At 37.1% G+C, this 14,555-nt stretch overlaps 1 protein-coding gene across 2 annotated transcripts in view; it reads left to right on the top strand.

Annotated features, from left to right (window-relative positions):
* TTK (TTK protein kinase) overlaps positions 1–14,555 on the top strand; it is a 69,454-nt gene that overhangs the window by 33,850 nt on the left and 21,049 nt on the right. For both annotated transcript variants that reach the window (XM_060283545.1, XM_060283546.1), the window contains 7 exons: positions 55–198; positions 871–982; positions 1,146–1,218; positions 1,309–1,403; positions 3,291–3,378; positions 4,452–4,572; positions 8,716–8,864. In XM_060283545.1, the coding sequence (XP_060139528.1) occupies positions 55–198; positions 871–982; positions 1,146–1,218; positions 1,309–1,403; positions 3,291–3,378; positions 4,452–4,572; positions 8,716–8,864 (782 nt within the window). The remainder of the gene's footprint in view (positions 1–54; positions 199–870; positions 983–1,145; positions 1,219–1,308; positions 1,404–3,290; positions 3,379–4,451; positions 4,573–8,715; positions 8,865–14,555) is intronic.

The raw sequence follows: 14,555 nt of genomic DNA on the forward strand, positions 1-14,555 counted from the left end.
TCTGGGGAGTAAAGGTTGCTGCATTAAAATGACGATTATTTTTTACTTTGTTAGGTAATTTCAAAAAAAGTAAGCAACTTCTTCATAAAGCTGTGGAATGTGGAGCAGTACCCCTAGAAATGCTGGAAATTGCCATTCGGAATTTAAACCTTCAAAAAAAGCAGCTGCTTTCAGAGGAAGAAAAGAAGAGTTTATCAGGTAAATACGTTAGTGTGTGCTAATACTTTTCTGTGGTGTTTTGTCCTGCAAAAAAGGATTCAGGATAATATTTTATAGAAAAATATCATTTATTTAGAATGATCAAAATCTCAGATTACGTTTTAGATGTAAAGGAGGTAAGACTTTTAGAAGTAACAAAGTCATTACTTTCTTGTTGGAATTTTTTTTTCCCTAATCAAACTCTAATTGGTAACACATTAAAAACAGCTTGATCTAAAACAATAAGGTCCCACTGTATAGTACAGGGAACTGTATTCAATATCCTGTAATAAACAATAATGGAAAGGAATATGAAAAAGAATATATATATATAAATTACTTTGCTGTACACCAGAAACTATTACAGCATTGTAAATCAACTATACTTCAGTTAAAAACAAACAAACAAAAACTTGATCTAGGCGAGAGAATGACTTTTTGCTATTAGAAATAAGGAATGTGTCTACTCTTGAGAAAACAGTTATATAATTATGGAATAGTTTTGAAGTATAGGTAGAGAATTATCTTCATAACATCTTCATGTCTGCATATCTTATTTGGGGACAAATATTTACTATGAATTGACTTTTAAAACATTCTTATTTATGAGATTACTTTTTTGTGTATTTCTTATGTCCTTATAAATTTAATTACAATTTCAAATGTTTACAGCATCTACAGTATCAAATGTGCAAGAACCGTTCCCCAGTACACTTGGACATTTACCGAATAGGAACATCAGTTGTGATTCCAGAGCACAGACTAAAGCCAGGTTTTTGTATGGGTAAGGAAACTGAATCCATTTTTTAAATGCTCGTCCTACATTTATATTATTTATACATCTGCATATATATTTTCATGTTATAATAACAGTGTTTAACAGTTGATGAAAATGCATGTGTCAGTATTATTCTTTTAAAAATCAGGACTATTTTCTTTCTGTTTAGGGAGAACATACCCCCTCAAGATGCAGAGATAGGCCATCGAAATCCTTTGAAACAAACAAACAAAGCTAAACGAGTAAGTTATTTTTAACTCTGATTAAAATGGTAGTGGTGAGGTCTATACTTATTTCCTAGTTAGTTACTTAATCTTTCAAAACATTTTTAGTCATGCCCGTTCGGAAGAGTCCCAGTTAACCTTCTAAGTAGCCCGGATTACCATGAGAAGACAGATGCTTCAGTTGCACCACCTTTTACTAAAAGGTATGTTTGAGTTTTAATTTTTTAATTTGGTTTCAAAACTTGAAGATTGATGGCAGAATGATCTTAAAGTCTTTTACTATGTGAAAGTAATTATGATTACATTTTTATTTAGTATGAGTGGGAGATATGACTTTATTTTGCTTTTGCACTCATTAAAATATTCATTAAAAGAACTATTAAAGAACTAGGAAACACAGAGGAAAAAAGATTAAGTCAACACGAAGCTTAAAAAGACTATGCAAACAGCCCTGGGGTAAAAACTCCTGATGTTTGAACATTTCTCCCTTATGGTAGCCTCTCTGGTAAGACTCTTTTTAGTGGGTATGGAAGTCTCCATAGGGGTGAAGGGAGGTCTGGGAACAATTTCTTTTGCAGCTAGTTCAAGGAAAGGCACAGCTATCAGTGGGAGAGATGATTAATTCACTCACTTGCTCCTTCTTTTTTTACATGTGCACCTCACTTTACAGTCAGCATAGCCCTTCTTCTTCTTTTTTTTTTTTTTAATTAATTTATTTTGGCTGCGCTGGGTCTTCATTGCGGTATGCAGGCTTCCCTAGTTGGCAGTGCATGGGCTCAGTAGTTGTGGCATGCAGGCTTAGTTACAGTATGTGGGATCTTAGTTCCCTGACCAGGGATTGAACCCTTGCATTGGGAGGGAGTCTTAACCGCTGGCCCACCAGGGAAGTCCCCACTCATTTGCTTCTGAGCCTAGGGCTTCAAGAAGTGGGGCAGGGTAGGTAGAGATGAAGTATTGTTCACTACATCTAATGTGTTCTCCTTCCTTCAACTTGAAAACTGAGAATCTCGTATTCCAGCTTAGCTAGGGGACCTCATTTTTCTACTCTATTTTTAACTATAACCACTATTCATTACATTATTTCTAATGGGAAAGGCTCCTTGGATGCTAGAAAATCATTTTACAAGTAAACTTTAGAAATATAACCGTTTGTTTTTAGCTGGTGTCTTCTATACTTAAATTCTTATTATACTTAGGGCTTGACTGAACATTGATATTAAAGAGCATTTTGGATGTCAAGGTTAAGCTCCAAAATCTTATGACTATTTTCTTGTCATCTCCATTTCAAGTGCTAGCTTAGGAGATTTTCTCCCACTCAAAAAAATAAACAAGCCAGCCATTTTCTTGGTGCTTGTTTTGATAGATTGTGAGCTAGGCAGTCTCCCACAGGAGGGCCTACACCCTAGTTCTTATCCTTAAGCTATTTGCAACCTGAAGTGTAGTTTGATCTACATACTGCTTTTCCCTTGTCCTTTCCCACATTCATACCTTGACTCCAGCTGTTACTTATTACATAACAGGGTAGGCAATCACCTACTTACTACTCATCTCTCTCACTTTTATCACTGCCCAGCACTTTAGTCACGTTTATACTGGAATCTTGTTATTTTTAAAAATATCTTTCCAGGGGACTTCCCTGATGGCGCAGTGGTTAAGAATCCTCCCGCCAGTGCAGGGGACACGGGTTTGAGCCCTGGTCCGGGAAGATCCCACATGCCGCGGAGCAACTAAGCCCGTGTGCCACAGCTACTGAGCCTGTGTGCCACAACTACTGAAGACTGCATGCCTAGAGCCCGTACTCTGCAACAAAGAGAAGCCACCGCAATGAGAAGCCCACGCACCACAATGAAGGGTAGCCCCCGCTCGCCGCAACTAGAGAAAGTCTGCACGCAGCAACGAAGACCCAACACGGCCAAAAATAAATACATACATACATTCATACATTTATTTAAAAAAATCTTTCCAAGTGATTTTTCCAATTAAAAGGTGTACATATTGTTAAAAAGTCAACTTTAAAATTGAAAAAATAATTCGTTGAAATGATTGATTTCAGGTTAAACATTACGATTGTTTTGTTTCATGGGTAACAGACAGATCTCTGGATCAGAATGCCGAGATACAGTCGTTTCTGGATCTAAATCAAGTGGAAATGATTCCAGTGACTTGAGACATTTAACGGTATGTCCATTTTTAAATCTTTCCATGAAGCAAGGGTTCCTGACCCAGGGTCCATGGAGCTTTTTCCGGGAAAGGAGTCCATGATTTATGTATCTCCAGCAGTGCTCCTGAAGCCCCAAGATATGCTGGACCACTGACGGGAAGTGGCACATAAGTCCTAAACTGTTTCTCCTCAGTTGAGGTGGTAGGGCAATGATCAGCGATCTTCTGGGGTAACTCTGAATTAGCAATTATTATATAGTGTTTTAGCAGGTTAGTTGGCCTGGATTTGGGAATAGTGGGGCGAGCCATGCCCCCCAGCTTTTGTTTCTTGGTGTGTTTAATCATATGACCTGGCAGGGCATCTTAGACAAAAATGAGGGAGTGGCTTTGTGATGGGGCAGAGGTGAGGGCTTAGATAATCCTGGCGTCCTGATATGGCAGATGTGTGAACTTCAAAGACAGGAAACAGCTTTAATCCCTGGTGCACTGATTTTTAGGGGTTATACTATTGTTACTATAGTTGAGTTAAACCCCTGGCATCACAATGTAGGTCTTTTTGATTTTCGATTCCTTGTAATTTGTCTCTCTCTTTCATGGTCTTTGCTTTTAAATAATGAGTTTAACTAGTTTACAGTTATCTTAGAGAATAGTGCATAGTTGTGTCAAAAGTTTATTTTCTGGATTTAGAATAATACTGTCTTAGACTTATGCAAATCTTAATTTTGACCAGTGCTGTTATTTTTGGTGATAAAATATGATCACAGTAACAAAATAATGAAGTGTGTTTTATGTTAGATTCAAATTTTCCAACCTCTCGTTTTAAGTGACTAAATTTTACCATTTGATTAATATGTCTATTGAAAGTAAATTGGCCAGTTTTATGGTTGTGGCCATTCGCGTTGCTCTACTCAGTAATTCAAGAAGTTATCTTCCTTGCACGTGAGTCCACGTGCAAGTATAATAGATAATCTTTCTAGCAGTCTTTTCATATAGGCGAGACTTTAGTATACTGAACACTAAGACAGATTAGTACTACTTCCGTTGATGAGACTTTATATAAAATCCAATCAAATCTTATTCTTTTTATGTAGTCTGTTAAAAATATTCGTTCCAAGGAACCTCAGATGTCAGATGAGAAGAGTTCTGAACTTATTACTGATTCAGTAACCCTGAAGAATAAAAGTGAATCAAGCCTTCTAACAAAATTAGAAGGTAAGAGTGACAAAACAGACTACTTCTTTAATTAAGAGAATCACTTTGTACTTGTGAAAGTTGACCGGCCACCTAACAATTGCCATGTAAGACTACCTATGACTGTGTCCCTTTATCTTGTATTTCAGTTAAGTTTTATAGATTGTATGAAAAGTATTCAATTGTATAGCAAAGAAAGTTTATTTGCCTAAAAGGTGCATTAAAGGAAGGTTGGAGGGAAAATACCGTGGCACGGAGTTACTGTTCTCAGTTGGCCTGATAAATACTTTCTGGAAAGGACGCAGAGGCTGTATTTCTATGATAATTCTCCCTTTCCTCTTTTGTCAAACATTTGCTTTTCCAATATATGAGTACTGTGGTGCATGTTCTAAGGATATATACATGAATGAGACAGGGTCCCAAGGAGATTGCCAAGCAGTGTGGGACATCTGCTGATAAATATAATGCTGGGTAGAATATAGAGTATCATGAGAACCACATCAATAAAATGCTATGAGGATTCAGTGCAAGGAGAAATCTGAGGAACTAATTCGGTTTAGGGGAAATAAGGAAATAGTTTGTGGAGGAGAAGAAACGTGAAGCATTGTTAGCATTTAAATAGGAAGAAATGGCAGTGATAGAGTATTTCAGATGGAGGGAGTAACATAAGCAAAAGAATAAAATATTCTAGGAACAAAGATGGTCAATTATGCTGAAAACTGTAACACAGGTAGTATAGACGTGGGAGATAAGACTAGTTAGACTTAGAATGTCGGGCTTAAATTTTTTATTTGTTTAGATGTCAGAGCACCATCAGAGGTTTTTGAATGGGATCAAGAATTGGATGACCATTGTCCAGAGAAAGTTTGCCAGATTGGGTGTAATGTTTTCTTTTGATTGGACTGAAGAGGAACACTGGGACTTTTCTGGTTTTAGCCCGGAAAGTCCCATGTCACAGGAAAGCCCTCCATCCCTGCAAACTGGGCGGCCATTATTTTGATTGGGAACATCAGCGCCCCTTCGGATCAGCAGGGCATTGTTTCCAGGATCCCCCTCGGCTGCCCAAATCCGTGGTTGCTCAAGTCCCTTCTGTAAATTGATGTGGTATAGTCAGCCCTGTGGAACCTGCGGGTATGGAGGGCCAACTATAGATTCCTCTTGCTAGTAATTGGGGGAAACTCATATTCTGTATTTTCATGGCACCTATTACAAACGGATATGATTGAAAAATCATATTTACCAAAAATTCTTGTTTATAGTACTGACCTGGCACCTAATTTAATGCTTTCATTTCTTTCACACACATTTCCGTCAAGTGTATTCCGAGTGGGGCTGTGGGGTCACAGGACGTTGTATATATTCGTCTCATCGATAGTGCTGGACGGTTTTCCAAAGTGTTGTGTTTCACCAGCACTTATGTTACTCTTGCTCCACATTCTTCCCAATAGTTTTTATTGTTGGTTTTTAATGTTAAACATTCTGATTCTGCTAAGTGATATCTCGCTGTGGTTTTAATGCGCATTTCCCTGATGTCTAACGATGCTGAAGGCCTTTTTGTGTTCATCGGCCATATGGGTATCCTCTTGTGAAGTACTTGTTCAAGCCTCCCCAGTTTTTCCATTGGGTTTCCTTTCTTTCTCGCATTGATGTTAGGAGACATTAATATGATCTAGATACAGCTCCTTTGTTGGGTATATATTTTACAAGTAACTTCTCCTATTATGTGGTGAAGACTTGATGAAATTGTTAATTATTATGCATTTTAATTTATCAGTCTTTTACTTTGTGGTGAGTGTATTCTGTGACTTTAAACAAATCTTTTCCTCCTCCAAGATCATAAAGATATTTTCATATATTTTATTTAATTTATTTTTTTATAAATTTATTTATTTATTTTTGGCTGCGTTGCGTCTTCGTTGCTGCGGGCGGGCTTTCTCTAGTTGCGGCGAGTGGGGGCTGCTCTCCGTTGCAGTGCGCGGGCTTCTCATTGCGGTGGCTTCTCTTGTTGCAGAGTTTGGGCTCTAGGCGTGCGGGCTTTAGTATTGTGGCGCACGGGCTCCATAGTTGTGGCTCGTGGGCTCTAGAGCACAGGCTCAGTAGTTGAGGCACACGGGCTTAGTTGCTCCGTGGCACGTGTGATCTTCCCGGACCAGGGCTCGAACCCATGTCCCCTGCATTCCCAATAGTTTTTATTGTTGGTTTTTATTGTTGGTTTTATTAGTTGGTTTTAGGCGGATTCCTAACCACTGAGCCACCAGGGAAGAAGCCCTTTCCATATATTGCAGAAGACATCATTTTACGTTTCACATTTAGAGTTATATTCTACTTGAATTTAATATTTGTGTGTAGCTAAGATCAAGTGTCTGGATTCATTCTTTTCTCCCCATGTGGATATCCAGTAGATGCAGAAGCATTTATTGAAAAGACCCTTTTTCCCCTCAGTGATTTGTTATAAATTAGATGAGTCTGTGTTTGATGTCTGGTCTTGAATTCTTCTCTGTTCCATAGTCCTTTGTGTCTTTGTGCTAATACTGACATAATTACTGCAGTTAAGTCTTCATATCTGTCAGTGTAAATTCCACCTTTGTTCTTTGTCAAAGCTATTTTAGTTATTCTAAGCCTTTTGGATTTCCATATAAATATTAGAATCTGTCAGATTTCCTTTTTTTTTTTTTTTCCGGTACGCGGGCCTCTCACTGTTGTGGCCTCTCCCGTTGCGGAGCACAGGCTCCGGACGCGCAGGCTCAGCGGCCATGGCTCACGGGCCCAGCCGCTCCGCGGCATGTGGGATCTTCCCGGACCGGGGCACGAACCCGTGTCGCCTGCATCGGCAGGCGGACTCTCAACCACTGCACCACCAGGGAAGCCCCATTTTTTTTTTTTTTAAATGGAATTTTGATTGAGATCTACTGGGACAGGTTGACATCTTAACAGATGAAATTTCTAGTCCACTAACCTGGCATATCCCTTCATTCATTTAAGTAATCTTTAAAAGATTATTGAAGAAATACTTTTCTGTGTAGAGATTTTGCTTATCTTTTGCTAGAGATGTACTTAAAGATCTGATTTTTTTTGATATGATAATGAATGGGATCTTTTTTAAAAAAAATACTTATCCTCTACTTTGTTGCTGATATGTAAAAATACAACTGATTTTTAGCTATTTATCATATTTACAGTGACATTGCTAAAGTCACTGAATAATTCTAATATTTTCCTATAAATTCTTTCATGTTGTTTGAAAATAATGTAACATTTTTTGCCTTCCAGTCCTTTAACTTTCTTTTCTTTGCTGTATTGCACTTATAACCTCTAGCATAATGGTGAATAGAAGGATTGATAGGTGGCGTTTTTGTTCACTCCTTAGAGAGCCACTTTCATTATTTTACCCTCACATGATAATTGCCTTAGAGTCTCACAGCTATTCTTTATCAAATATCAAAACAGAGTGAGTTTTGCTTTATAGCTAGACTAAAAGTTTTTTTGTGACTGGGTATTGAATTTTATGAAATGCCTTTTCCGCATTTTTGGAGTTGACCACAGACTATTCTCCTCTATTATTATGGCAAATTGAATTAACTTTCAAGTGTTAAGCAACTTTGCATTTAGGAATAAACACAACTTGGTCATAATTTATTATATATTTTGTATATCAGTTGCAAATATTTTGTTTAGAATTTTTGCATCTGTTATGATAAGGACAGAATATTGACATTCATAAAATAGTCAATGTTATTGTTGAGGCTCTTTTGTTCAGACGCTTAAGGAAGTAAATTACAGGCTAGTTTAACGTAAAAATTTTGTTAAAAAGCTAGAGGTCTATGAAAAGTGATGAACTAGCTTCTCTTTATTAGTAAGACATACATGTTTTTAAATTTTTACTTATTTATTTCCTTGTTTTCTGGTAAAGACCAGAAGCATTTAAATTCAGAATGGTCTTTGGTAAAGCTCTAGGTAACAACCAAGGAATATGGCTGTTGCAGCTTTGAAAAATTAACTTGCTAAAAGCAAATTGTCAGCAGCTGGCTTAAAGTTTTTAGTTTCTTTGTTTTTTAAGAGCAAAACGCTAATACAGTTTTTTAACATGTTCTATCATTTAGGTTTATTTTGTTATTATCAAATAGTCTTGCCTTTTAATGACAATAGCAACAAATACAATTTCAGAAACTAGAGAACATCAAGAACCAAAGGTTCCAGAAAGTAACCAGAAACAATGGCCATCTAAGAGAAAGTCAGAATGTGTAAACCAGAATCCTGCTGCATCTTCAAATCAGTGGCAAATTTCAGAGGTAATCTCAAAAGTTGATACAGAGGTAACTTTCCTTTTCAAGTGTAGCATTGCTATTGTTCATAATGTGATGATCATGTTAAATGTTTTCTTCTTTTATTAAATTCTTGTGTACTATATTTAGTGGAGCAGTTTGCTCAAGTGTGTGGTGTTTTGTTTTTAATTCACAAAACAATGATCAGTAATAAAGGTTTAGTTTAGTAAGAATATATGTCAAGCTGAATTCTTTTCTGTTTTCAATAGTATTTTTGGATGCTGGTAGACTGGGGCAGGGGTCAGCAAACTACAGCCTAGGAGCCAAATCTAGTTCCCAGCCTGTCTGTAAACAACATTTTATTGAAACACAGCCATACCCGTTTATTTACTTACTGTCTGTGCTTGCTTTTGAACTGTAACAGCAGAGCTGAGTAACTGCAGCAGAGACCACCTGGCCTGCAAAGCTGAAAATGTTTACTATCTTACCTTTTACAGAAAACAGTATGCAGATGGCTGAACCAGTGCAATGCTGTACCAAGCATTTGACAATTTCCTATTGTCGTCCTCATGGATAAAATAGAAAAATATAGACTAGATAATGTGAATTCATAATAGGTTGAATGATCATTCCCACTGGCTGGGCTCCATTTCAGAAGCAAGGATCTGGTAGAGAGCCATACCTGTATGTAGTCCATGGCCATACTCTTGTCATTATTACTTTTCGGTTGTATTCTAACTCAGCAGTTCTCAAATATTTTGGTCTTGGTGCCTTCTTTTATACTCTTAATTATCGAGGTTCCTAAAGAGCTTTGGGGGAATTCCCTGGCAGTCCAGTTGTTAGGAGTCCTTACTTTCACTGCCAAGGGCCCAGGTTCAATCCCTGGTCGGGGAACTAAGATCCCACAAGCTGCATGACGTGGCCAAAAATGGGGAAAAAAAGAGCTTTGGTTTACGTAGGCTATGTTTATCTGTATTTGCTATATTAGAAAGTAAAGCCAATACATTTTTAAAATATTTACTAATTTATTAAAAATAACAAGAATAAATTTTTTACATGTGAATGTAGATACACTTAAGAATAAGTATTTTGTTTTATTGAGATATAATTGATATACAACATTATATTAGTTTTAGGTATACAACATAATGATTCGATATTTCTATATTTGTATATACAGTTGACCCTTGTACAACATGGGTTAGAACTGTGTGGGTCCACTTATGCATGGATATTTTTCAATAAATATGTACTATAGTACTACATGATATTTGGTTGGTTGATTCCGAGAATGTGGAACTGTGGATACATAGCGCCAACTGTAAACTTATATGTGGATTTTTGACTTCATGGGAGGTTGGTGCCCCTAATCTCCCAGTTGCTCAAAGATCAACTCTATTGCAAAATGATCACCACAATAAGTCTAGTTAATATTCTTTACCATACATAGCTACAAATTTTTTTCTTGTGATGAGAATTTTTAAGGTCTACTCACTTAGCAACTTTCAAATATGCCATTCAGTATTATAAACTATTGTCACCACGTTTTTCATTACATCCCCATGATTTATTTATCTTGTAACTAGAAGTTTGTACCTTTTGATCCTCTTCACCCAGCCCCGCTCCCACCCACCCACCCCCACCCCCAGCAAACTATCTGTGAGCTTGGTGTTTTGTTGTTGTTGGGTTTTTTTTTTCCCCATGTAAGATTTTACATGTAAGTGATACTATGCAGTATTCGTTTTTCTCTAGCTATTTCACTTAGTATAATGCCCTCAGGGTCCATTGGTGTTGTCACAAATGGCAAGATTTCATACCTTTTTATGGCTGAATAATATTCCGTTGTGTTTATGTATTGCATTTTCTTTATCCATTCGGCCATCAATGGATATTTAGGTTGTTTCCATTTCTTGGCTATTGTAAACAATGATGCTATGAACATGAGGGTACAGATATCTTTCCAAGTTAGTGTTTTCCTTTTCTTTGGATAAATACCCAGAAGTAGAATTGCTAGGTCATATGGTAGTTCTATTTACATTTTCACCAACACTGCACAAGACTTCCATTTTCTCCACATCCTTGTCAACACTTCTTATTTCTTCTCTTTTTGATAATAGGCACTCTGACAGGTGTGAGGTGATATCTCATTGTGATTTTGATTTGCATTTCCCTAATGATTAGTGATGTTGAGCATCTTTTCATATATCTGTTGGCTGTTTATCTGTATGTCTTCTATGGAAAAATATCTAATCACCTCCACTGTCCATTTATAAGTTGGTTATTTGATTTTTGGTATTGAGTTGTAATGAGTTCCCTGTGGTTTTTTTTTTTTTGGCTGTGTTGGGTCTTTGTTGCTGTGCACAGGCTTTTCTCTAGTTTGCGGCGAGCAGGGGCTACTCTTTGTTGCTGTGTGTGGGCTTCTTATTGCTGTGGCTTCTCTTGTCGCGGAGCACGGGCTCTAGGCGCATGGGCCTCAGTAGTTGTAGCACACAGGCTCTAGAGTGCGGCTCAGTAGTTGTGACGCATGGGCTTAGTTGTTCCATGGCATGTGGGATCTTCCTGGGCCAGGGGTCGAACCCATGTGCCCTGCATTGGCAGGTGGATTCTTAACCACTGTGCTACCAGGGAAGCCCCTCCGTGTGTATTTTGGATATTAACCTCTTATTGGATATGTGGTTTGCAAATATTTTTTCCCATTCCATGGATTGTCTTTTCATTCTGTTGATGGTTTCCTTTGCTGTGCAGAAGCTTTTTAGTTTGATGTAGTCCTACTTGTTTATTTTTGCTTTTGTCTTTACTTTAAGTGTCAGATCTAAAAATTAATTGCCAAGACCTGTGTTAAGGAGCTTACCACCTATGTTTTCTTCTAGAATTTTTATATTTTAAGGTCTTATATTCAGGTCTTTAATTCATTTTGAGTTAATTTTTGTGTATGGTATGAGAAAGTAGTCCAGTTTCATTCTTTTGCATGTGGCTGTCCAGTTTTCCCAACACCATTGATCTGTGTGTCTGTTTTTATGACAGTGTCATACTGTCTTGAATACTATAGCTTTGTGATGTGGTTTGAAATCAGAGAGCATGATGCCTCCAGCTTTGTTCTTCTTTCTCAAGGCTGCTTTGTCTATTCATGATCTTTTGTGGTTCCATATGAATTTTAGGGTTGTTCTATTTCTGTGAGAAATGCTATTGGAATTTTGATAGGGATTGCATTGAATCTGTAGATTGCTTTGGGTAGTTATGGTCATTTTAACAATATTCTTCCAATCCATGAACACAGAATATCTTTCCATTTATTTGGGTCTTCAGTTTCTTTCATTGGTGTCTTACAGTTTTCAGTATACAAGTGTTTCACTTACTTGGTTAAATTTGTTCCTAGGTATTTTATTGTTTTTAATGGGATTGTTTCTAACAGGTGTTTTTAGTGGAGTCTTTAGGGCTTTCTGTATATAATATTGTGTCTGCAAATAGTAACAGTTTTACCTCTTCCTTTTCAATTTGGATACCTTTTATTTCTGTTTCTTGTCTAATTCCTGTGGCTAGGACTTCCAATACCATGTTAAGTAACAGTGTGAAGAGTGGGCATCCTTGTCTTGTTCCTGATTTTAGAGGAAAGCTTTCACTGTTGAGTATGATGTCCGCTGTGGGCTTGTCATACATGGATTTATTATGTTGAGCTATGTTCCTTCTGAAAAATAAGTATTTTTCAAATCAAAATAATTACAGTGAAGAGAGTGATATTGTTTTACAATTTTTACAATTTCTATAATGGTTGGCTTAACAGAAGACTGGATTTCTTGTATCTACTTTTGCATTCAATCTATTTCACTATCACATGCCTTCTAGCCTTGGGAAAACTCTAGTTTACATTCATGAAAGAATGAAAGTGAAAAAGGCAAATAATGTCCTAGTATGATTATGAAAATAGTTTTAACCTCTCAGACTCCAGGAAAAGATCTTGGGAACCCCTCTCTTTCTGCTATTTCTAGATCACTCTTTGAGAACTGTTGATCTAAGTAATGGAGTAGGTAACAAATGTTAGATGAGAAGAATCCTGACAGGTTGAACCTTGGACAAACAGCATTTCCTCTTTTTTTCTTTTTAAAACTTGTAAACCGGTAGAATGGTAAAGGGACTTAAAACTATTTATCTGTCATTAGGGAAATGCAAATCAAAACTGCAATGAGACACCATTTCATACACACTAAGGTGGCTATCATTAAAAAGAGACAGTAATAAGTGTTGATGAAGATGTGGATAAATGAACCCTCATACACTGCTGGTGAGAATGTAGAATGGTGCAGTCACTTGAAATGGTATGGCATAGCAGTATAACTTACCTCCACTGCTTCTTCTTGGGTCAAGGCAGAAGAGGACCATTCGGAGACCTAAATAAATGGTGATCACCTTACCAGAGTTTTTATGAGGTGCTGGTTGAGAAAATTTACACTTAAGAAAAAAATCTAAATGTGCCTTCTTAAAAGAGATTTCCTACTAGTAATTTTCTGCCTTTTACTCCTGGTTGCACGTGAGGTCTAGTTTTCCTCTGCTTGCTAGTTGCCCTCCAAGTTTGCATCTATATGCTGCTTCATTAACCAGCAACTTGCATTGCGCTATTCATAAAAATTGCTTTGTACGCTTAGTTATTTTATGTTTATTCATGCATTTTTTATGATCATATCAATTATAGTGCTCATTATAACATATTTAATTCCTAAGAATTTTGGGGGGAAGATATTAAAAAGTAAAGCACCTATCATAATTACTAATTGTGCTTAATTTGAAATTAGAATGTCCTGAATTTAAAAAAAAAATGGTATGGTAGTTCCTCAAAAGGTTACATACAGTTACCATATGATCCAGCAATTCTACTGCTAGGTATATACTCAAGGGAATTGAAAATATATATCCACACAAAAACTTGTACATGAATGTTCATGGCAGCATTATTCATAATTGTAAAAAAGTAGAAATAACCCAAATATCTATCACCTGGTGAGTCAATAAGCAAATGTGTTACTCTGATTTTATTATTTCATTTTTTTATTCAATAAATTCAGTAATGAAGTACTGATAAATGCTATAGCATGGATGAACCTTGAAAACATGCTAAATGATGGAAGCCTGTCACAAAAGGCCATATATTTTGTGATCCCTTTTATAAGAAATGTCTAGAATAGGCAAATCCATAGAGACAGAAAGTAAATTAGTGGTTGCCAGAGCCCAGGAGGAGTGGGGAATGAGAGTGACTGCTAATACAGAGCTGCTTCTTAGGATGATGAAAACGTTCTGTAATTAAATAGTGGTGATGATTGCCTACTCTTGTGAATATATTAAAAACCACTGAATAGTACACTTAGGTAAAGAAGAAAAGACTAGGCAGTTTCTTGAGGTTGCTACTTCTGCAGCAGCCCACTCAAGTGGAGGCTGTTTTTGTCTCCCATCTCACTTACCTACAAGCTCCCCGAAGCTATGTCCAGACCATTTCTTCTCTTGCCAAAACCCTGTCCTTTTGAGGCGCCTGCCTTCTGGATATGCTCTCCTGTCTTGCTCGTTGCCATCATCTCTGAACATCCTAGTGACTCCCCATCATTCTTTGAAAACATTAGGCTCTGGATCACTTCTTTCAGCTTCAACCCAACATCTATCATCACGTTTTGTTAGCTTCTCACCCCTATGTATCGCTAGTCCTACACCTGGCCTCCAGATTCATAACTTCTTCCTCCCTCATGCCCATTTCTTAAT

This window comes from Globicephala melas, chromosome 14 (genome assembly GCF_963455315.2).
Source record: "Globicephala melas chromosome 14, mGloMel1.2, whole genome shotgun sequence".
Classification (NCBI taxonomy): Eukaryota; Metazoa; Chordata; class Mammalia; order Artiodactyla; family Delphinidae; genus Globicephala; species Globicephala melas.